The sequence below is a fragment of the Eptatretus burgeri genome, chromosome 3 (genome assembly GCF_056783735.1).
Source record: "Eptatretus burgeri isolate ZD-2024b chromosome 3, Ebu_testis_v1, whole genome shotgun sequence".
Lineage (NCBI taxonomy): Eukaryota > Metazoa > Chordata > Myxini > Myxiniformes > Myxinidae > Eptatretus > Eptatretus burgeri.
This window is the reverse complement of record NC_140963.1, coordinates 65,477,497-65,501,204: the sequence shown is the minus strand read 5'-3', so window position 1 is coordinate 65,501,204 and position 23,708 is coordinate 65,477,497. Positions and strand designations below refer to the sequence as shown.

At 41.5% G+C, this 23,708-nt stretch overlaps 1 protein-coding gene across 1 annotated transcript in view; it reads left to right on the top strand.

Moving 5' to 3' along the window:
- Positions 1–23,708, top strand: part of GPD2 (glycerol-3-phosphate dehydrogenase 2) — a 323,960-nt gene that overhangs the window by 194,548 nt on the left and 105,704 nt on the right. Inside the window, exons 9-11 of the mRNA XM_085873795.1 lie at positions 7,192–7,356; positions 17,242–17,386; positions 22,479–22,672. Coding sequence (XP_085729921.1) covers positions 7,192–7,356; positions 17,242–17,386; positions 22,479–22,672 — 504 coding nt within the window. The remainder of the gene's footprint in view (positions 1–7,191; positions 7,357–17,241; positions 17,387–22,478; positions 22,673–23,708) is intronic.

Below are 23,708 nucleotides of genomic sequence, written 5' to 3'. Positions count from 1 at the left end.
AGTAAAATTGTATAAGTGTTGCCGTGTGCTCGTGTAATCGGTATTAGATCTGCATTGTCGCATTTGCTTTTTGTGTAAATTGAATTGTGTTTTTCTTTTCTGTGTGCTTTTGGTGGAATTGAATATGTGTGCTTTCCGTTCGTCGCGAATAAATGTGCTTTGTGTCGAACTGTTTCCCGCTTCGCTTCGTCATTTCCTTCATTGAATCCTCATCTTGCTTCACGTAAAGGGTTGGTAGTGGGCTGAATACGCCCGATAATTAATCGAACCGTCGAGGTCGACGATAACACCGCTCGGTTATCCCGATAGTACGGAACGGGTCGCTTAAGTGGCCCGTGTCCGAAGTCGACCTGCGGCGAGGTGCGATCGCCCGGTCTACCCTCCGCGTGGGTACTTAGGTAGGTCGAATTTGGCGAGCAACCCTATCCCACGCGGGGGCTGATTGGCTCGATCGCGGTGAGACCGAAAGGTCCACCTGTGACTGGTTCCCGGCGTTAGTCCGAGAGGGTCACGACTGGATTGTCCGTCCGGTGGGCGACGTGCCGCGATTCGAGTTACGTGGCCGTCAGCACGCCGGCGGGCGCGAATCCGCAACAATATTATACAGCAGGAGTGTCTGTCTGTCTGTCCCCTAACTACTCTTTCAGTTTTGGGGCTAGCCCTGCCAAACCTGCTGTGGAACGTTTGTGCGTCCCAGCCAGTGTCCTCAGGTGGGGTGGGAGGTTTAATAAATTCCTGTGCAAAGCCTCAACACAATCGTGACTTGGAATTTCGATCCGTACAAATCTGCCCCCTTTCCAGATTAACGTGAGGGTGGTATTTCTCTTCATTTACCTCATGAGCGTTCGCATTTTGTGTTATTAACGGTGTAGTATTAATTTGTGATTGGAATGATGCTGTTTAGAATGAAAATACGGAGAGATTGAGTTTAAAGGAGAACCAGGAAATAATGTGAGGGTTTCCATTGATGACATTCGTGGATTCGGCATTTACAGTTTCGCCATTGACATCATATAAATATTACCCACGTTACTTCTGTTGGGGTCAGCTGCAGTAAGCTTTTTGCACAAGTGCTTCATGAACTGGCTGTCCATGCCTGACGTTTGACTGAAGGTGCAACAGGAATGTTGAATTTGTCGGTTCATGGTTTGGTATTCACTGTTTCCATATTGTGTATTTGCTTTTGTGCTCCCTCCCAAATAACCCAATGACTACTCTGACAGAACTACAGAGTTCCTTGGCTGAGATGGGAGAACTTGCTGGAAGGACAACAACCTCTGTAGCACTTCTCAAATCTAGGCTTTATGAGAGTGGCCAGACGGAAGCCATTCCTGAGAAAAAGGCACACGGTCCACAGCATGCCTGGAGTTTGCAAAAAGCCACGTGAAAGACTTTGACAGCATGAGGCAAAATATTCTGTGGTCTGATGAGATGAAAATTGAAATCTTGTGCCTGAATGTAAAGCGCTACATTTAGTAGAAACTGAGCACAGCTCATCACCCTTCTAACACCAACCCGATCGTGAAGCACGGTGGTGACAGCATCATGCTGTGGGGATGCTTTTCAGCGGCAGGGATTGGGAGACTTGTAAGGATAGAGGGAACAATGAATGGAGCCAAATACAGGCAAATCCTTGAGGAGAACCTGCTTCAGAGTGCAAAAGACCTTAGACTGCGGCGAAGATTTATGTTCCAACAGGACAATGACTCCAAACATACAGCCAAAGCAACACTGCAATGGCTTCAGAACAAGAACGTGAAAGTCCTTGAGTGGCCCAGCCAAAGCCCAGACTTGAATCCCATTGAGAATCTGTGGAAAGACTTGAAGATTGCTGTTCACCGACACTCCCCATCCAACTTGACAGAGCTTGAGCAAATCTGTAAGGAAGAATGGGAGAAAATCCCAAAATCCAGATGTGCAAAGCTGATACAGACATACCCAAGAATATTCGAAGCTGTAATCACTGCCAAAGGTGCTTCTACAAAGTATTGACTCCGGGGGTTGTATACTTTTTGATGCAAGACCTTTCAGCTTATCATTTTAAATTGATTTGTCAAAATTTGCAAAAACATGTTTTCACTTTGTCATGAATGGGGTAATTTGTGTACATAAGTGACAAAATATTTAAATTTAATCCATTTTAAATTCAGGCTGTAGCACCACAAAATGTGAAAAAGACGAGGGGTGTGAATACTTTGTGAAGGTATTGTATCTGTCCCGTGTACTTTACATTGCATCAGATGTGGAACAATAACTTTGTCACGTAAATGAATGTCAAAACCCACTGCACATACTCTCAACACACCCTCTCCTCTCTCCTTTCCCTTTCCTCTTCCTTCCCTAATCCAGCATGCACAGATAGCACAGTTGGTTGGGTTTTGATGTTGCTTCCTGTATGGCCCTAAGGTTTGTCCTCATAACGTCTGCGTTGCTGAGCTGCCACTCCACCCTTGTTAGGAAACTTCCTGTGTGCATTTGTTGTTGCATAAGTACACCAATCTTGTCACACACCAGCCATAATCTATACCTCATTCCTCCCGAGTTTGTACTGAAGGCCAAAAGGTTGTTACGTCATCTGACGTTAGCTTCCACTGACATCTTGATTTTTTTCTTTGGGTGTTCATGGAACTAAAAAGTTAATTGTTTGCATTGATAATTTTTTTTTGATATAGAGATATTGTCCGAGTGTTATCTTTGAATACGAAGTCTTCATTTTTGAAGAATTTTACTTTAACCGAAAGACGCCGTAGTTTGTAATATATTATCTAACATCAGGTAAATCTATTACATTTTTTTTCTTGTTTTGATTCCTCACAATGTTTTACCTTGTTCGAAAATAATATTATCTTCTCCATGTCTTGTTTTCGATCATCAAAGTCAAGGCTCATGAAAGAGCAAGGTGACAGATGGTAGAAATGTATAAGGGAACGCAAGGACAGTGGGGGCAGTTGAGCCTCACATGAACTCAACAAAGAGTTGAGCAAACAGGAGGAAAGAAAACAAAAATAACAACCTGCGAGTATAGATGGAAAGAGGTCTTGAGAAGATTCATGAGGATAAAATGGATAATGGGTTGGGATTAAGGATGAGCTGATTTTGTAGAAATCCAAAATGTAGTGTTGTATGCTCTTTTCTACTTTGGTTTGCCTGAAATTGACACGTATCAACTGAATGGGCATTTATTTCTTATTTTTGGTCCCAGTTGTTGGACCGGGACATGTCCGTTGCTCCAGACGGTTGAGCAAGGATTACCAGCAATTGTGCCATTAACATCACCAATGACACCAGGAACAGTAAATTGCAACTATCAGTGTACAAGTTAATTGTTTTAATCTCGATTTATTTATACCTTTCCTTGTTTTGTTATTAGTTTTTCTTTTTTCATTTATTGAGAGAGATTTAGAGAGAATTTTTTTTTGGCTTTATTTACCAGAGTTGTATACCCTTGGTTTGATACAATTTAATTTGGGTTACCTTGCTCAGTAAGCAGTTTGTGCGGCAATACATTTACAGATCGTACATTGTAATTGTAAACTTTGTATTCACCGAACTTGACAGGCGTATTTCAGCGTAAATGGCAGGATGAAGGCCTCCCTCGATGTAGTATATCCCTGTCTATTCCCTACAATTTTGGTCCATTGTACTCCAGCACATTTTTCAATTTCGTCTGTTTGTATAATCTTTGGTCTTCCTCTGCTTCTTCTGTTCCATCTCGAGATTGGCATTTTATTATTATTCTCATCCATTGGTTGTCTTCTTGCAATCAGTCCAGCCCAGGTTTCATTGAATTTTTTTAATGGTTTTTTTTAATTGTGACCATTAATTTATCATCGAATCTAGTTTTCTGTCTGATCCGTTACCTTATTTACTTGTCTGTTTTTTTTGTTTTGTTTTGTTATGCACAGACAACATACTTCCATGGCCCGTTCCACGGTGATAATTTTTTGGTAATTATCAACACTTTGCATAAATTATGATCTTTACCATTAATGTTAGCCAAAACAGAATTGGGAACAGGTAATGAAAGGATAGTAGTGTGTAAAATCCTGAGAAATGTCTGTTGGTGTGCAATTTTCAGCTGTCACTGCACAGTTTCTGCGCCATACAGCTTTGACGCAGGCAGGCTGTCTGGTGGGGTGTTTGGCTCCCTTATGTCATTGTAGATCTCTGTAAGCCACAGGCACTGTGCTGGCTCATTGCTCATACACGATACTGTGCTACACCGATGTCTTTGCTCAGTGAGGAAGCAAAGCCCTGTGGTAATGTTTGTTGATGTGAAACATGCTTGGATCAAACTATGTTACGAAGAAGTGAGGAGCACGTTTTCACGACAGCACATACGCTCAGTTGCAAACACAAAAGTTTTCCCATTAAGAAAGATTTTAATTACTGTAAAAAAAATTTTTTTTAAGTTTTTAGATATATTTAATGCCGTACATTGTTTAATATTGTAATACAGTTAGTGGGGCAGATGACAGCTGTTTTTTGAGAGGAATCGTGCAAATGATGATACAAGCATCAAATTTGGCACATTTGTTCTCCAGGGGATTCTAATCAAATCTGCCTGATTGGCCATTTGAAAATCCAAATTTTGAAAAAATTGAAAAAAAAAAAACTTCAAAAAAGTCAAGATCACGAATCAATGTTGGATGCTGGCTGAGATTGGTGAATGTTTCAGAAACATCATCAAAGACGTTTCAAGTCTGCCATGCAGTTTTCTTCCCTTTACCGCGGAAGGCAGACACGACGTCACATCCAGTGAACGCATGGAAGTGTGGGATCCCTCCAGCTTTCTCAGGCCCTATTGCAGAAACTACCTCATGGACTGGAATCCATCGTGTCTTGGCTCCTTGGCCAAAGGCAATCCACATGTTCTCAAGACCTAGTTCCTGTAAGGATGGCAGTACAGATATTGCTATGACTAGTACGTCCGTGTCATTAGCCTTAATGATAATGGACTTGCTACCATCCTTCGTTGCATCCCTGGCGTGTACAAATATTCGAGTGTCAGCTTCTTCATGACAACATGGAGACACAGCATCCAGTGACTTCCTTGTGTTGCTAATGGCATCTTCTCCTTTTGTGACAATGACTGTGCTTGTCGTCTGTGCTTCACACATCTTTTCCGCAAGGAAGTGAAACAGCTCAGTCTTGTTGCTGTCATCTTGAAGAAAGCTTCTCCAGTTACTTGGGGTCTTAGTGATTCCTGTTACTCTTCTTCTGATTACTTGCCCCCTTTTCGACCTTGCCTCGGACTTCAGACTTGACTTCTTGTACACATCAAACACGACGTCCACCCTCTCATACCTGGCACCATAGGATTCCACCTTTGGGATGATGTCTTCTTTAGCATAGTCATCAAATATCTTTGAAGTGCGTGGAGGTAGGGCATTGATAAGTGCTGAGCCATCAATGATGACTGCATCTCCCCTTGGTTCTCTGTCTGGGATGTTCACTTGCGCTTCAATAATTTCAGCCAGCTGTGACTTCAAATTTTATTGAAGTTTTTTTTTTTTTTCTTTTCAAATTTTTCAAAATTTGGATTTTCAAATGGCCAATCGGGCAGATTTGATCAGAAAGCCCTGCAGAACAGAAATGCCAAATTTGATGCTTGTATCATAATTTGCACGATTTTTCTACTATCTACTACACTATGTACATGTATTGGTTGTAACCTCATTTATTAAAATGTATTCTGTGTCAGGGATTTTTCTTTTTTTGTTTTCTGTACATTTCCTCTAATAATTATTGCTCTTTGTCTTCCACAAATGTTTTTGGGCTAAGAGTATGACATTCCACTGTATTGTGGCAGAGATCTTTGTTCATGTGAACTGTTGAGCCAAACATCATTCTGTCACTCAACACATGATTATCTCCACCACCAAAGATGAAGGAGGTTATGTTTTCACCCCTCTCTGACTTTGTTACTTACAAAATCGAAGATTTTTCAAGTATATTGGTCAAGTCGGTTCTGTTATTCCATCTGTCTGTCTGTCTGTTTATCGCCTGCAGGTCACAATTTTAAACCGATCCTCACAAAACTTCACCACATGGTGGAGTTTGTCATGAGGAAGAAGCCTATTGTTTTTGAGGTCAAAAGGTCAAAATATGCCAAAGGTCAATGACTTAGGTGGGATTTCTAAATTCCTCAATTTTCATCTGATTGACTTGAAATTAGAAGAGGATTGATATTTAATGTCAATGAATTCAAACAGCAAACTATTTTTGAGGTCAACATCAACCAAATTGTCAACATCGGCCAAAGGTCAAGAACTAACGTGGTATTTCTAAAATCCTCAATTTTCATCCGATTGACTTGAAATTTGAAGAGGATTTATATTTCAGGTCACTGAATTCAACCAACCTATGATTTTTAAGGTCATCTTAGACCAAAAGGTCAACAACTAAGGTGGTATTTCTAAAATCCTCATTTTTCATCCGACGGACTTGAAATTTGAAGAGGGTATATACTTGAGGTCATTGAATTCAAACACTAATTATTTTGGAGGTCCACAGAGACCAAAAGGTCAACATAGGCCGGATTTCTAAAATTGATAATTTTCATCTGATTCGATTGAAATTTGAGGAGGAGTTGCAAATTTGGTCATTTAATTCAACCGCCAATTATTTTTGAGGTCAAATTTGTTTTTTGGATTTTGAAAGTATCGTGCTCTGCACGACGTCATCTTCTTTGTTTGTCTGTCTCTGTTTGTGTGCAGGATATCTCAAAAAGTTGTGGATGGATCCGGATGAAATTTTGTGGGCAGATGCGGTGTGTGACAAGATGAACTGATCAAATTTTGGTCAGGATCCAGATCCGCCGACTAGAATTTTTAAAGTGATTCTTCACCATTAAGTGATAGGGCCGAAAATGATATGTAGCACGATATCTCAAAAAGTTGTGGACGGATCCGGACGAAACTTGGTGGACGTGTTGGGCGTGTGATAAGGAAGAATTGCTTCAATTTGGGTGAAGATCCAGATCTGGATAAGAGAATTATTTAATTTTTAAGTGATTCTTCACCATTGAGAGATAGGGCCAAAAACGATATATTGTATGATATTTCAAAAATGTGTTGGGCCGGATATGTTCTCATGGATCAGGCTTTGCGTGGCGAGGTATGTGCTCTACCGAGTGCCCTTCTAGTTTCTCATGTAATAATCGTTCCTTTTATCCATAACGGCCTGCAGGACAGCACAATGATGCCAGGATGAACCTCGCCATTGTGATTTCGGCGGCTCGCTATGGTGCTGCTGTGGCGAACCACACCGAAGTTCTACGGTTGCTCAAGCACCAGGATCCCAAGACGAATGTAGAGAGAGTGTGTGGTGCACATTGTCGTGACAACATGACTGGTACGTTTATGTCGCATCCATTCATTGCCTTATTTTATGAAGTATGTTGCCTTGGTGGCAACCTCAGTAGCGCCATTGCTTGATGCCAAAGTAAAGGCCCGGTCACACCTTGACGTTTTAGCCAGCGATGGCAACGTATTAAAATTTATGTAAAACGCTGGCTTACGTTGAACTTTTGATGTTTTTTTTTTTAAGATTCGGACGTATTCATAGCGACTTGGTCTTATGTATAACGCATTGGTAACTACACAGAACGTTTCGTTGTGTTATAGATAACTTATACCAACGAATGCTGAACCTGTTGTCGGCCTACACAACCGATGCCCAACGATAGTCTAACTCAGGCATAGCGCGTTGCACGCATCGCCGACGATGTCGTGACGTAGCCTATTAAAAGGCTGACGCACAACGATTCGAATCATAACTGCCGTAGAAATGGAAGGGTCAAAATCGCGGTCACACCTTGGCGATCTTGCCAGCGTATGCCGACGTAACAAAAAATGTGTCTAAAACGTTGGGGCACGTCAAATACGGTATGAGTAAGTTTGGTATGCGCGAGTAGAACGCTAAATACGCTATCATAAGTCGTAGTAAGTAGAGTACGTCAAGAAATTTTGAACATGTTCAAAATTTTACGACGTACTCGGCGTATGACACACGTTCCGCATGCGATGGGGATAAGTTTTACACACGATATGTGGACGCTTACACACGTCCACAAAGGCTACTTATAAGCTACTCATAAGTCGAAACACGTCACGGTAATGTCTTTTTTACGCGAAACTTATTTCTAACTTATGTTTGACGTGCTTTGAACCAATTCTTTACGTAGTCCCAAAACACATCGACGTATGTAGACGTATTCCAATGACGTCTTCCGGTCGACAAAAAAAAATGAATGTGTTTCTAGCTTACAACTGCCATATAAAGACGTGTTCCCAGCGGTTTTGGGAATTGGTATATAAAAATGCTGCTCATAAAAGGGGAACCCAACAGTGTTTTCGAGTTCCTTTTTGAGTCGATGTCCATGTCAGCAGTATCAGTATTAGTATTAGTATTAGTATTAGTATTAGTATTAGTAGTAGTTTGTTCATGTTGGCAGTAGTAGGTGGGTGTGAGGGGGAGGGTGTGGGTTATGATGGATCCTCCTTGCGTCCGCGTGTCCACGGGTAGGTTCATAGGCTGCCACTCAACGATTTAAATGGCTGCATCTCCACTATTGAAACCAGACGCTTGCGCTCAACAATTTGAATTTTTTTACACTCAGCGACTTTTAAACGGTACCACTCAGCTAGTTTCATTGTTTACAATGAACGATTTAAATGGCTGTCACTCGCCTTTGTTTTTTGACGCTGGGGTTTTGAAATTTGAAGCGTTTCTTCTGAACGTGTTAAAACGCTCAAACTCGACTATTTTAAATAGACGTTGCCGATGGACAATTGGAATCATAGCCAAGCTAGACATCGAAGTGTGAACATCCTCGTCATGCCGAAGAAAAGTTTGAAGAATGCTGCAAATAAGTGTCCTGGCCGTGGCCGTGGACGCTGACGCAAGGACGATCCATTATACCGACGTCTTTCAGCCTATGAGTAACTTAAAAGTAACGTCTGTCGATGTGTGGCAACGATCGCGTAACGTGCCAACAACACGTTAATCATAGGTAGGAAATAAGTTTCGGGTACTCTAAACATTACCTCGGCGTGTCTCAACTTATGATTAACTTACAAGTAGCATGTGTTGACGTCTGTCAACGATCGCAGACCGTGCCTACAACTTGTGGCCAGCGTAGCGGAACGTGTGAGTCATACGCCGGCATACGTCGTGAAATTTCAAGCATGAAAAAATTTGAGGACAACCGAAAAGTACAACGTTTAAAGCCAACGTACAACGACATATGGCAACGTACTACGACGTATGCCAGCGTGCTCTCAATGTTATCAAAACTTACCCATAACGTATTCAACGTGTGCCAGCGTTTTAGAAAAAAAATTCAAAAATCGGCATACGTTGGCTAAAACGTCAAGGTGTGACCGGGCCTTAACTTTTGACATGGTTACAACAATCTGCTGTGATGGTATACTGTGAGGTGTTTGTTCATATTTTATAGATGGATAGTGTTGAAACAACCAGTGTTTTTCCTTTCTTGACAACCCTCTTATCCGTGCACAAAACGACAACTTGCTTAAAGGAAGAGTCAGGAGATTTGTAAGGCCATGTGTAATATTCATTGTCACTCAATCTTTCTTCTTCATTATATGAAAATATGCAATATGGTATCTGTCCGTCTTTCTTTTGACCATGATACATTCAGCCATTACTTATCCAATCTCAACCAAACTTGACAGGAAGAGTAAGAATCACACAATGGAGGTTGTAGCGACTTAATTCCCCCCTCCCCAAGGGGGTTTTCTGCCTTTGGGAAGATCCATGACGTTTTTCCAAAGACGCTTCGAATAACAAAAGTAAATAGAATGGCACTTGGTAGAGCGCATACCTCTGTCAGGCTGAAGAGTTCACATTTTGTATCCCACTGATAGGTCGGATCTGTATTCGGACCTGAACCAATATCTAATCAACTTGTTCTCATCACCGAACCAACTCATACACCTTGTTTTGTCATAACTTGTCCACAACGTTTTTCAATGTAATGCTATGTATCATTTTTGGTCCCAACCCTCAATGGTAAAGAATCACTTTGAAAAGTAAATAATTCTCATTTCCAGATGCGGATCCGGATCTTCACCAAAAATTAATAATTTCCTCCTTGTCGTACACCCAACCTCTCCACGAAATTTCATCCGAATATGTCCAAAACTTTTTGAGATATCCTGTTCACAGACAGATAGACAGACTGCAGTGAAAACATAACCTCCATCCACCTTTGGTGTGAGAGGTAACAACAACACCAATGATAATAGCATAATACTAATGTTATAACAAAGCAATATTAATACAAAGAATATCCCCTCTCCCCAAGGAGTTTTTCCTCCTTGGACAAACGCCGTGTTAACATGTATAAACAGCTTATCGTGGCGTTTTGTGGGGCTAGCCTTCCAGAAGTAAAAAAAAAACAACATAAACCACAAACACGTACGATTACCTTTTTAAATAGTCGCCTCTGCTGCTTCACACTCAACTGAAAGAAATGTGAAGGAATGCCGACATCCTCAAAAGGCATTCTATGCATATCGCATCCATCACAGACAAATGGACCTGAGCCTAAATCTACTGTAATGTATATATCCCAGAGAGGATAAGACCACGACCCTTCCTTTCACCCTTGTAGGGAGTGGGTTTACCCGTACTTGCAAATGAGAGGAGAATACATTGTGGTTGGAGTCAATAACAAGAGAAATTGCAAAAACTACAGAAGCACAAGTAGTTTACAGACTTGAAGTTGTTTAGAGTACAGAAGCGCCATCTACAGAAGACCCAAAGCTCAGGTCTGATGTTTCAATAAAGGAGTGACTTGTTTCTTCCTCTCCTGTGTTTTTGTCAAGATATGCCACAGAGTATGATACAATAGCATTTGCACATATTTGTGGATTTATAAACACCTGCATTTAAAAATGTTCTTTTTTGACAAGTCCATGTACTTTCCAAAGGATGGTTGAACCTGATGCGTCTGTGAGATGCATAGGTTGATCGGTGATAGGAAGTGCACCTGTGAGTTTAATCTGGCTGGTTTGGATTCCTTAGATATATATGATCAGACTGCAAACTATTGTCCTGTTGTTTGTAGCTTGGGTGTTGCATCTTAAATCAGGTCCTTTTGCAAAGCTAATGTTGTGCCATTATATTTAATTGTTACGTTTCATCCTTCCCCAGTACACACAGCAAATGTAACAACCACCATCCTGTCTTTAACCTTCCAATGCAATTGCCTGATATTTAGACATACCCAAGTCTACATTGGCTTGACTCTGGTCCTTTAATAAACAAAGTTTCTATTTATCACTTTTTACTTTATAGTACGCATATCGTGAGTGATTGAAAATTTATGGGTTAACGTAAAAAGTGAATGACAGACAATGAAGGAACTTACTTCGTGAAAGTTGAGGAATTTTACCAGCAAATGAATTCAGTTTGATAACATTTTTATCCATTTATTATCTGCTTCTATGGAAATACTGGCAACGTATCCTATGTAGTTAGATTGGCCTGTTTGGAGTTATAATCTTAGTTCTTGCCTGACGATAATGTGACATCAGTTGCAAATCTCATCTGCTGTGTTGACTTGTTCAACCTGTCCAACTTAATGTGTCCTTGTTAGATATGTTACAAAAATTGCACTGATGTCTCGTAACCTCATAATCCTGCAGATGTAGTGTATACTCTTCCGTGAGACTTGAGCACTGCAAAAAGAAAATCCTATTTTAACTCATCGTGGAGCAGAATTTGTTTTGGCCATGGTACTGATGTCTATTCTTCTGAAATGTACAGACAGACCATGGGATGTGTTTATATCTTGGTGATTTAAGCCTGGTTGGTTTTGTCGCCTGCAAATCATCGTGTCATTCACAGTGTGATGCCTCCTGCTGGCATCACAGCTGAAAGACAGTTCAACTTCAATTTGACTCTGCAAGGAATTGAATCCAGGACCACACTGCTCACCGTCCAGCGCACGACTGACTGAATTATCCTGTCACTTAATCGCACCACTCATCGAGTATGTTTGATGCCCTTCATCACCTGGATAAGGCTACAAAATGTTACTGTCTTTGCTGAAACCTAAATTGCCGTCTTCAAGTGACACACGGGTGATCCCCATAAGGTGCAATAATGCCTAATTGTTATATTCTGTGCAAGTTGCACGATTTTGCACCAGAAGTTTCAGCAGGTTTTAAGTCAAATACAGTCTCTGCAAAACTTTAGCCTAACAGCTACTTTTATGTTTTGTCTTCAAATGACAGTTATTTTACTCCTTTCCATATCATAGGTGTAAAAAAGAGCAAAATTTAGGACCAGATTAGAAAATTTATGACTAGACTAATGACTTTATCACAATTAACGACAAGATGTGTCGGCTTGTTCATGGAGAGTGAATGTTTTTCCAAATGTATTTGTACTTGAAGCTCATGTTATTATTTCCTATCTGCGGTAACCTCATGTTTTTAAACAAAGTTAATGTCGATTGCTTATTATCCTTTTAAATATTCGCTTTAGCAATTTTCACTTTTCGGAATGCCAAAGGAGGATGCGTATGCTTGCAAATGTAAAGAGCGTACTTAGAGCTGTGTGTTTGTGCACAAACTTTGCACTTTTGCCATAAGCGAAGGCATTCTGCTCGCTCGCATGGTACAGGCGTGTTGGTCACTAAAGCTGGATGGCTTTCAGCCAGGAACAAGCTTTTGTCTGTGTCGCTCAATGTTGCTTTCTTTGCTACCGTTAGGGTTTCCAGCCAGTGTCTCACTGTTTGGATTTATTCAAACAGCACTTTCACCTTAGCTGTGTCTTCCACTTCCGCAATGCAGCCCACATGATTGTGCAAAACAATCGGGGTTTCATACGACGACAGAGTCGTATTTGACTGATCCCGAGGACACTGCCATTGCTCACCCACACTGTAGTATTTCCAAAGGTCATTTCGCCTCGTTTGTCCAATTATCTTGGCAAAGGATCCTCCTCAGGAAAAGGATAGACCTTCACTGAGTTGCCCCCTAGTTTAACCATTTTGATCTGAATCCATTTTCCATGGGGTTTAAGGGAGTGGCTTTCGGTAAAACAGGCCGGTAGTGTTCGAGCAAAGTTAAAATACTATCCTTAACAGTGACATTATTGTAATTTCCATCATCCACCCTCCTCTCTCCAAACTGTTTTTTTCTGCATTTATGTCTACAATAAATAATTCGTATTCCTATATATGAAATTGCCATTTTTAGTTACCTCCGCCACCTAAGGTGGAAAGTTGTGTCACAGGATGATGTGTCTGTGAGCAGGATATCTTATTGTGTTTTGACCTGTGTTTGTCTATGTGTCTGTGAGCAGGATATCTTAAAACGTTATGGACGGATTTGGATAAAAATTGGTGCACAGGTTTGGTGTCTGACCAGGACAAATTGATTCAATTTTGATCAACATCTGGATGTGGATACAGGAATTTTTCATTCGTAAGTGATTCTTCACCATAGAGGGATCGACCCAAAACGATATATAGCATGATGTCTCAAAAGGTTGTGCACGGAACTTGGTGGATGAGTTGGGTATGTGACAAGAACAAGCTGGTTTGATTCTGGTGAAGATTCGGATACGGATCCAGCCCATCAGTGCGATACAAAACGTAAACTGTTCAGCCTGGTGGAGGTATGCACTTTACCGAGTACCATTCTAGTTAGTCTCGCCCTGAAAGGGATGCGAGATTGGTGTGTGCGCGCGCATGTCCCTGTCTATATATTTTCACTTTACATATGGTTTTCTCTGTAACCACCTGTCTGATCGATGCAAAACTTTAAACACAGGAGGGACTCCCCATGGAGAATATTTTATTACGAAATCTAACTTTCTGTAGGTCACATGGTATGGCAGCCATATTAGATTAAAGGAAAAAAATTGGATATCATTTTCTCCGAAATCATTCAATGAAAAAAATTGAAACTTGGCATATGTCATCAACTCTCCATGGAGTATATAGGGGTGATAATGATGACGTCATCAGAGAAGTTGTGTTCCAGCCATAATCGGTTGAATTGAAATCCTGCGAAAAATCTGACACACATCTGATGTACGACCCAATGTGAGTGAAAAATTAAATTTATGACATTCATAAACCCATACCAAGAGACTATGTGATATAATAAGGTGCATGCATGATGCGGCTATCTGGGCCATAATAGTAGTGGGCCGTAATAGTGGCATGTTCAGTTAATGATGGTATTTTTGTTCAGAATGAATGTGTGAGGCGAGACTATGCACTCTGCGGGTGCCGTTCTAGTTTGTTTTTGTTTACTTCACAATCCATTGTGGCTTTTATATGTTACTTACACTGTGGTTACGTTAGTATAGACATTGCTATGATCCAATTTTCCCTTATTTATTTATTTATCTTGATCCGACAATTGTTCTTGAGTATCTCTCACTTTTCCTCCATGCTTGGTCATTGAAAAAAAAAGTATTTAAATTGACAAGCTCGATCACTATAACATTAACAGCGCTTTCAATTGTGAGTGGCCACCTGTCAGCTTGATGGACTTTGTGGACCATTTGGCAGCACAGTGGACTTGTGCTGCATCTCTACAAGCAAGGTCAGCACTTTTCTGAGCTGGATTGAGGCAGAACAATTTTCTTTTTCCATTAGCGAGAAAAACACTCAAGACAGATCCCATTGCTCTTGATATTTATGCTGTGTTTGAAGTATCACTTTATAAAGTAAATATTTCAAGAATATTGCTCATAAATGACTGAGTTCTGACCAATTAGTGTGTCCCACAATCTGATGATGTCATCTGTCCTCAGCTTCGAATCACTGACAGAGAAACCAGGGTTATCGAGCTCAGTTTATGCTGTTATTTTTCGCTTTTGGAGACCAACCTTGCGATGAGTGAGGTTCGACATTCTTCATTTCATCCTAAGAAGCGAAACTTGTTCATGACTTTGGTGATGATAGTTCATAATCGAGCAATTAATGATTTCTGTCCTGTCATTGTTTGGTCTTTTTTGCAGCGAGGCACGGAGCTCCATCTTCCATGAACAGTGTTTTTTTTGACCATCTGACGAGTCGAGAAGTCGGGGAGATGTCCATCCTCAAGGATAGAAATGTATGTCATAGTGTTGATGTTGCCAACACACTCCGCAAGCTCTGACCGGCCAGCGCTCCAGATTGCTCCCCACCACCATCACTGAAAAACTACCATGTTTGACAGTTGGCTGCAATCGGTTCAAAGATAATTCTTGACTGGGAAGTCTCCAGACCCATACATGTCCACTGTCAGCAAATTGAGCAAATTGGGACTCATCTGAAAAAATGACCATTTGCCCAAACTCCAAGGGTCTGGTGGTCATGTCGTCAGCCCACTTCTTTCTCCTTTGAATGCTGGCTGGTCTAAGAAGAGATTTTCTCTGAGCTGCTCTCCCATAGTAGCCCAGTTGATGAAGGTACCGCACGGCAGTTCTTGAGCTAACTTGGACCTCCTCTGCAACATCTGCTGCCTTGCAGCGGGGAGTTTTCTCAGTGGACCGCTTGACAGGTCGAAGACACCTTTCTGAGGGCCCAGATCGATCAGAACGGAAAGCTGTGGATTCCTTGCCTTCGCTGGAATATTGAACAATCACCTGATTGACCATAGAAAGCGAAATGCCAAGTTTCTGAGATATCTGACGCTGGCCGACACCACCTTCCAATTGGCCAACAATTCTTCCTCTGAAAATTGGAAAGTTTTTGTGCTCCGTTGCTTCGAGGCAGAGTTAATTGTCATACAAGACACAGGAAGTAGTTTCTGCAAAGAAATAGTCGAATATTAGTACAAATCACTGAGTAAAACTGCATTATTCATATGAAATGATGAAATTTAAGGTGTCAATTTACTTCTGTGATGTCTCTGTACATACCGGTGTACATACCATCCATTATGTGCAGTATACATACGAGTATAATACTGGCCTTTATGTGCAGTACACATACCGGTGTACATACCATCCGTTATCTCCAGATTTTTTTTGCTCAAGACCGAATAAATGCATTTTTTCTCACAAAATCAAATGGCTGTTCTCTTCTTGTAAATGGTTGCATTATGCCATATACAGTACATACAGAGGGATATGTGGTACATGAAAGTGTTCACACAATAAAACCACAAACTTGTCATTGCCCGATCTCAGTATTCAGCTCTTCACGGATTGCACCAACCATCATGCTCTCAGACACTTGGAAAAAACTATCTATGGTGGGGACAACATCTAGTTTCAGTAAATTTATTGGTTCAATTAGCAGCCAAAGGCAATGCACTGTGGGATATACGAAGTAGGCTACTAATCTTTATCGCTGACAAATATTACGGGCTTCTACTGCGCATAGGACGGATGACGTCGGTAAAAGCGGCGCCAGATAATGGCACGACCAAGCAAGTCCATATAGACTACCCAAAGTAGTCATGCTGTTGATTCACTTATTATTATAAGTCGCACATATTCACAAATGTAGGTTTTGAAACATGGATGATTTAATTATGCCTTTCAAAAAATGCATTGAGTGTTCCTTCAAGTGATGTATGCAGGTGTATGTGGGCAAGAATGACATTGGCCATATCACTAATTCATTGCACGCAAATGGCAACAAAAGGACTTTGTATGCCATCTTTGCATGGCAAGTCCACCTTTCTTTTTAACCAGGAAGGAAGATGTACTAATTCAACCAAAGGGGGCACGTGGTATTGATCAGCTTAATTTGCAGGTTCTTTCTTTGCAGTACAGGTTGCTCTGAGTGTGGTAAATTTACTTGTGTATGCACACCTAAAAGCCAAATTATGGAAACAAAAACAAATACATAAAACCTGGAATTTGAGGCAATTGCAGGTAATTGCTATTTTGCTGATGGCATATATGCTTGGATGCTCGGCGTTCAAAAACAACATGGACGCAATCTCAAAATGATTTGATTTTTAAGATGACAGTTTAGCATTCATGTCAACAATTATTTTACTCTAGAGGAAACATTACTTTGCCATTTCAGCCGCATTATCAGGCCGAATTGTCATGATGCTGCTTGGTTTGGGTTCCACTTAATGAGTGGACACTCACAGAAGCTGAGTGGTCACAGCAGGAACTTGCTAGCGGAGACAAATAAACGAGTTGATCACACAACAAAATCATTTACAAACCTGGTGCACGACATCTTAAGTTTGCTTTGAAGTGGAATACATTGCTCGAAACTTTTCTGTCTCTTGTTTGCAGGGGAGGAGTTTGATATACTCAGCAAGTGTGTCATCAATGCCACCGGCCCATTTACAGACAGTTTACGAAAAATGGACGACCCGAAAATGAAAAACATTTGCCAACCAAGTGCCGGAGTACATGTCGTAATGCCAGGATACTACAGGTGAGATAGCAGATTAAAGCGTTAATTTTACCAATTAAACATTTACGTTTAGCTTGACAACAAAGAGCTACTTAACAGTCGCATCTACAGCGGCCTGCAAAAATATTCAACCCCTCCCAATCATGCAGCATTTCGATGGATTATATTATTAATTATATACGAAACAATTTTTCCAAATTAACTTTTTATTCATAACTGAAGAGATCAAACTGAACACTGTTACAGTTTAAGGAGGTTACAGGTCAGGAATGCCTACAAAAAGACATGTACATCTCAAAATTCACTGGTTGTAAAAGTATTCAGCCCCTTCGGTCAGCACTTGGTGGAAGCACCTTTTACAGCAATGACTGCGACGAGTCTTTGGGTTGCTTTCTGGTTTTTCACAGTGAGATGGTGAAATTTTTGCCCATTCTTCACGTGAAAATTGCTCCACTTCTGCCAAGTTTGATGGGGATCGTCAATGGACTGCAATCTTAAAGTCTCGCCATAAATGTTCAGTTGGGTTCAAGTGAGGACTTTGACTGGGCCACTCATGAACATTTATTATTTTATTATTCAGTCACTCCAGTGTGACTTTAGCTTTGTGCTTCAGATCATTGTCCTGCTGAAATGTGAACCTCCTACCCAGTTTCAGATTCATTGCTGACTGAAGCAGGTTTTCATCAAGGATTCTCCTGTACTTTGCACCGTCCATTGTCCCTTCGATCCTGACAAGCTTGCCAGTCCTTGCTGATGAAAAGCAGCTCCATTACATAATGCTGCTACCACCATGCTGGACAGTAGGGATGGTATTGACTGGGTGGTGCACAGTGCGAGGCTTGCGCCAGACGTCACACTTTGAATGTAGACCAAAACGTTGAATTTTTGTCTCGTCTGACAACAAAACTTTTCTCCACGTGCCTGCAGTGTCATTAAGATGCATTTTATCAAACTCCATATGAGCTTTTAGATGCGTCTTTTTCAGTAATGGCTTCTTTCTTGCCACTTGTCCATGGAGGTCAGCTTTGTGAAGGGAACGGGATTTTGTTGATTTATGAACACTGACCCCCATCTCGGACATAGATCCTTGCAGATCTTTCAAAGTCATTGTTGGATTTACAGTAACATCCAGAACCAGTTTCCTGCTTACCCGGCTGGTGAGTTTGAATGGGTGACCTGATCTGGGTTGAGTCTTGGTCGTGTGATACGTCTTCCACTTCCTAATGATGGATTTCAATGTACTCAAAGGGATAATGAGTGACTTTGAAATCTTCTTATAACCCTCTCCTGAATGATGCTTCTCCACCACTTTATGTCTGACTTCTTTGGAAAGCTCTTTGGTCTTCATGTTTCCTTGTTGGTTGACCAAGTGAGTTTCACCTTAAAACTCCTTCGATATGTGGGGGAGCTTGATTTTTAAGTTAAACCACTGATTACATGCAGGTGAAACCTATTACACTTATTTTGTAACCTTTCAAACAAATAATTTGCTCCTGAAGTGATTTAGGGTGAATTAGGTAAAGGGCTTAAATACTCCTGCAACTGAGAATCATGTGATTTTTCTCTGTTAACCTAACTTATTCACATTTCAACTGTATTTTTTAAGCTTTATCACTTTCGAGTAGCTTGTGAAGATTCCATAAATTGTTTGATTTGAAAGCATCATGAATTATACGTTTAAGTGGCATCAAAATGTGAAAACATTTGAGGAGGGGGGGGGTGAAACCGTTACTCCCCATGGCAATGGCAGACAGCATATCGTGGTCCTGAAGCAGTTCTTTCATTAGTATCCATTTTAGATACCTCTTCTCTTATGTCCAGTGGGTTGATGGGACAAAATGCGTTGCGAGGTCTTTTAAGTTGGTCTTTAATCCCATTCAGTATTCTTTTTTCAATTTTATTTTACTTCACACATGACCTCCTTTCCTTCATGCAAGCATGCAGACCACAGCAATAGATAGCTCATTTGCATACGCGCCATTTCCCATTCAAACCTTGTGCCATTCTCAATCGAATGCTCACCTCATACCTTTGCCATACTCGGACCCCAACGCTGCAACGTTCCTGCAATCACGACAACGCCTTCCCAAAATTCCCCATGACATCAGACCACAACCCAAGCTCACCTACACTCACCATTGATGACCCCATCTCCATCCATAACTCACCGTTACACCACAGCTATGAACGCCGCAACCATGACATCTCAACCACCACACCAAAGCTCACTGCTGCCACTGATGACCACCACCACCTTTTGCGACCACTGGAGATGAGGAAATGTGCTCATAGACGGGGTGCATGATTGGGTACCTCACTCCATGTTAAATCTAGGAGCCCCTTCACGTGTAGAGCAACTGGGGGGCATTTCTGGTGCCGAATCCTTTGCCTGGGTGGGGCCAAGGCTGGAGCGAGCGTCCGCACGCCAATGGCGACATGAGGATATGCCCACGGCCCACCTGTTCTGCCTCCCAGGCTCTGCTCTCGCAGGAGTGTTATAAATGTACCAAGTTCCACAATCTCCCTCTCTTTGTCTGGCTCTTCATCTGGTCCCGCCTACGTCTCGTCTGGCTCAATTTGTGCATCATTGTTGGTTGCTGAGCGAAGCGAGTTGGGGAAGCTGGGCCGAGCTCAACGAGAGCCAGCTGCCAGACGAAGTGCAGTTTTACACTAATTAATAATTACACTAACAGATTTCTCGACACTCACGTTAAGTCTCGTCTCCTCACACATTCTTTGCTTCATTTCCGACACCCCCACCCCCTGACCCACATCTTTACACTCCTTTTAGCATCTCACTGCATTTCACCACACTTCATCGCATGCACCGTAGACACCCACAGTTTTCCTACCTCTTTTTTTTTTGATATACTTTGTCGAGGCTCATATAAGAGCTTACATGCAGAACATATAACAAAGGGAGTAGGAGACCAGAAGGGTGGGAGAGGGAAGCACAACAAAAGTAGGAAACAGAGACATTAGGAGATCTGTAGAAGGGAGAGGGATGTGGCACGATACACGTGGTAAATATTATGGGCACGACAGGGACTTTCAGGGAGGAATACGGAATTTGAAGGAGGTGGGTTGTGGTGGATTAACAGGGGTGGAAAAGATCATGGTTTTGGATGGAGGGATAAAGCTATGAGATGGTGGTGAACAACTGATTTGAAGAGTGGGATTGAAGAGAGAGTGGGAGTTTGTTCCAGAGACAGGAAAAAAGAGGAATGAAAAAGTGAAGGTGAACAGTGATTCTTGATTTTGGCACTTTCTCCAGAAGGGGTTTTTTGGCGGATTTTGAGTGCCTGGTGGAAATATAGGGGGGACAGTGCATAGACAGGGAAAGGGGGGTGGGGGGGACAAGGCCAGAGAGGAGTCAGTGGAAGACAGAAAGACCACTGACCTGCTTGTGGTGAGAGAGTGAGAGACCCAAAGACTCAGCTTCGTCGTGGATGATATCAATGATCCTAAAAGCCTTCGTTTCCATAGCGTGAATCTGAGCAAGGTATGAGGCAGTAGCACCAACCCAGAGTGGAGAGCAGTACTCCATCAGGCTCCGGATGAAATCTTTGTATGTGCATCAGGCTCCAAATGAAAGCTCTTTCCCTCACCTAAGCAACTGGGTTTGTGCTGGTCCTTCTGCCGCGCCAGGTATTCTTGAGGTCGCAATCTCCTCGAGCTGTCTCTATCTTTCTTGCTATTCTAATTTCCTTGGGTGTGTGTCTGATAGTTCTTGTCATATTCGCATAATTAAGATTGTAGAAGTTTAGTATCAGTTTTGTTCTGTCCTGTATCTTCTGTTTTTTGTACATAAATGTATTTTCTTTTGCCGTACCTCTTACAAATCCTTGCTTTCCCCTGCTGTATATATTGCTTTTGTAATCAAACCTTTTATTATTCCACATGCCGTTCCTCACCCTCACCTTATAAATAAATTGCTCTCATTGAAAATGTACCCAGTTCAGCCTGTCTTTTCCTCCATTGGTCCAGCAAAGTCCACACGTGTACGTTATCTGAGAAGTTTTACCCCATGTGATTTGCTCTTATTAGCCGGTGCATACTTGACAGCTCTGCTTGGCTGCACCTGATATGGTAAGTTAGCACAAGTACACATTGAGGGCACGAAACTCACTTGGTGTGGTTAATCCATTGGAAACAGTAACGTGCAAAGTCGTGTAACCCTTCCCGGATTGGCAGTACCAATTGGCATTCATGGTTGCATAGCAACCTACTGGCACACAGAGTTATCTATGCACGGTGGCCTCAGGACTCAACATTCGGGAGGGACCCAAGTGCTTTCCCTCCTGGCGAGCCTCGAACTCTGGATCCACAACAATACTTTTGTAGGCCCCGGTATAAGCTCTATATGTATTAGTTATATTGAGACCTTGATTGTGACAACCGTTCTCCTTTTTTTAGGTTTTTAAAAAATGCTAAATGATCATCTACTGACAAAGTGTACTTTTTGTAGTCGTCATACCTTCTGCATATCTTACAATCCTTAAAAGAAGCATATGTTTGTCTCACGAAAATCTTGCACTGAAAAATGAGGCTAATTTCTGCCTCTCAGCAATTTTTGCTCTTATGTTTCTCTTTAACCTTGTCACTTTTCCAGCTGGCCCCATATGTAATTGGCACTGCAGTGAAAGGGCTGCATATTGTTGATGAAAAACAAGTGCAATACAATAGCTTTGTTTCACACATAATTGTCATGTTGTGAGGTATGAGGCCCTAAGCTGCAATTTACAGAAGTGCAACAAGAAAAAACATGTGGGAACCTATGTTGTCACATTGTCACAATGCCAGCAATGCATTCTTGTTTCCTTTTCTTTAGGCAACAAAATGGTGTTGAATACTCAAATGTGTAAAGCTTTCTACTATTAAAGTGCAAATGATGGAGATTATATCTCTCCATGCATCTGACTTCAGTTATCGTGTCGATCAGTTAATTGTACTAACAACTAACAGTTGTTGAGATCATGAAGGGGTAGGCTTTGAATTTCTCAGCACGTCGATCACCACGCACGTCTCATATGGGGCTGCAGTTTGCCCCGGGGCCTACAGCTCTACGCGATACCCTAATTTATGAGCCCTGCAATTCCTGGCATTCCCGTAGCCCCGACAACATGGGCTTGCTGGATCCAGCCACAAGTGACGGCCGTGTGATCTTCTTCTTGCCCTGGGAGCGAATGACTGTTGCAGGCACTACAGACACACCTACAGAGGTGACAGATCACCCATCCCCTCGAGAGGAGGACATTCAGTTCATCATTAATGAAGTGCGCAACTATCTCAGCCCAGATATTGAGGGTGAGTGCTCTTGGCAAGGGTGTTATACTGTATTTGTTTCTTTTTCACAGACAAGATACATGTATGACATTGTATATAATTTGTCACAGTTAGCCCTTTATCACTGCAGTTGTTTCCATTTGATCAAAACATTTACAAAATCGAGCTTCAATGACTTTGGCGTGTGCATTGCTTGAAAAAAAAAATGACAGGTTGGTTGGACGTAAACCACAATACCCAGGAGTTGCTTTTCGTGAACTGCTGTTGTTGAACAAATAAACTGTAGTTACCATTTTGTGATTGTTAGGTCAAGCTCTCCCCAAAGTTTGAATAATTGTCAAAATAATCTATGATACACGGATACCGTTATGGAAGTATCCACTGTATAATAACGACCATATGACATGGCTTACCAGAAGACTATAACAAGAGCACTCATTCATACCAGAAAGCTTGTGGCATCTTTCCATTCCTCCGTGCACTCAATGTTTAAATCGATAACCTGATAATGGGTAGCAGTCAAGCAGAGAACGATCAATTAAATAGAGCATCAAACAAGTTTTGAACTTGAAAGTTGATAGCTAAATAACCAATACTATTCAGTAGAAATAACCACACAAACAACTAGCTTGCTTGCAAACACAAGTTGCCCCTTTCTAACCTCCCTTACCACTTTGCTCAACTTCTTTTTTTCTCTCCTCTTCCATCCCTCGCTTTCCCCTTTGCCCTCCCCCCCTACGCATTAAATGTCTTTGTCAGTAATTATGAAGTTGTATACAAATTAGTACACCCTGTCAGCCATTTGAGTAAAGAATCAAAAGTAAATGACATAAATCAATAAATCAATAATAAAGTACTTTTCATGCTGTTCCTCATCAGGTTGTATCCACTACGACGGAAACAAATGGTTTGCTTTCATCGAATGTTCTGTTAATAGCAAACTGAAAGCTACGAATGGATAAAGTCGATTGGACGTTGATCAAGGGATGCTGACCGCCGTGGGAAGCGAGGAGAAGCGGATATTTTGGGAATTAACCCTTCATCGGAGCAAGACAGT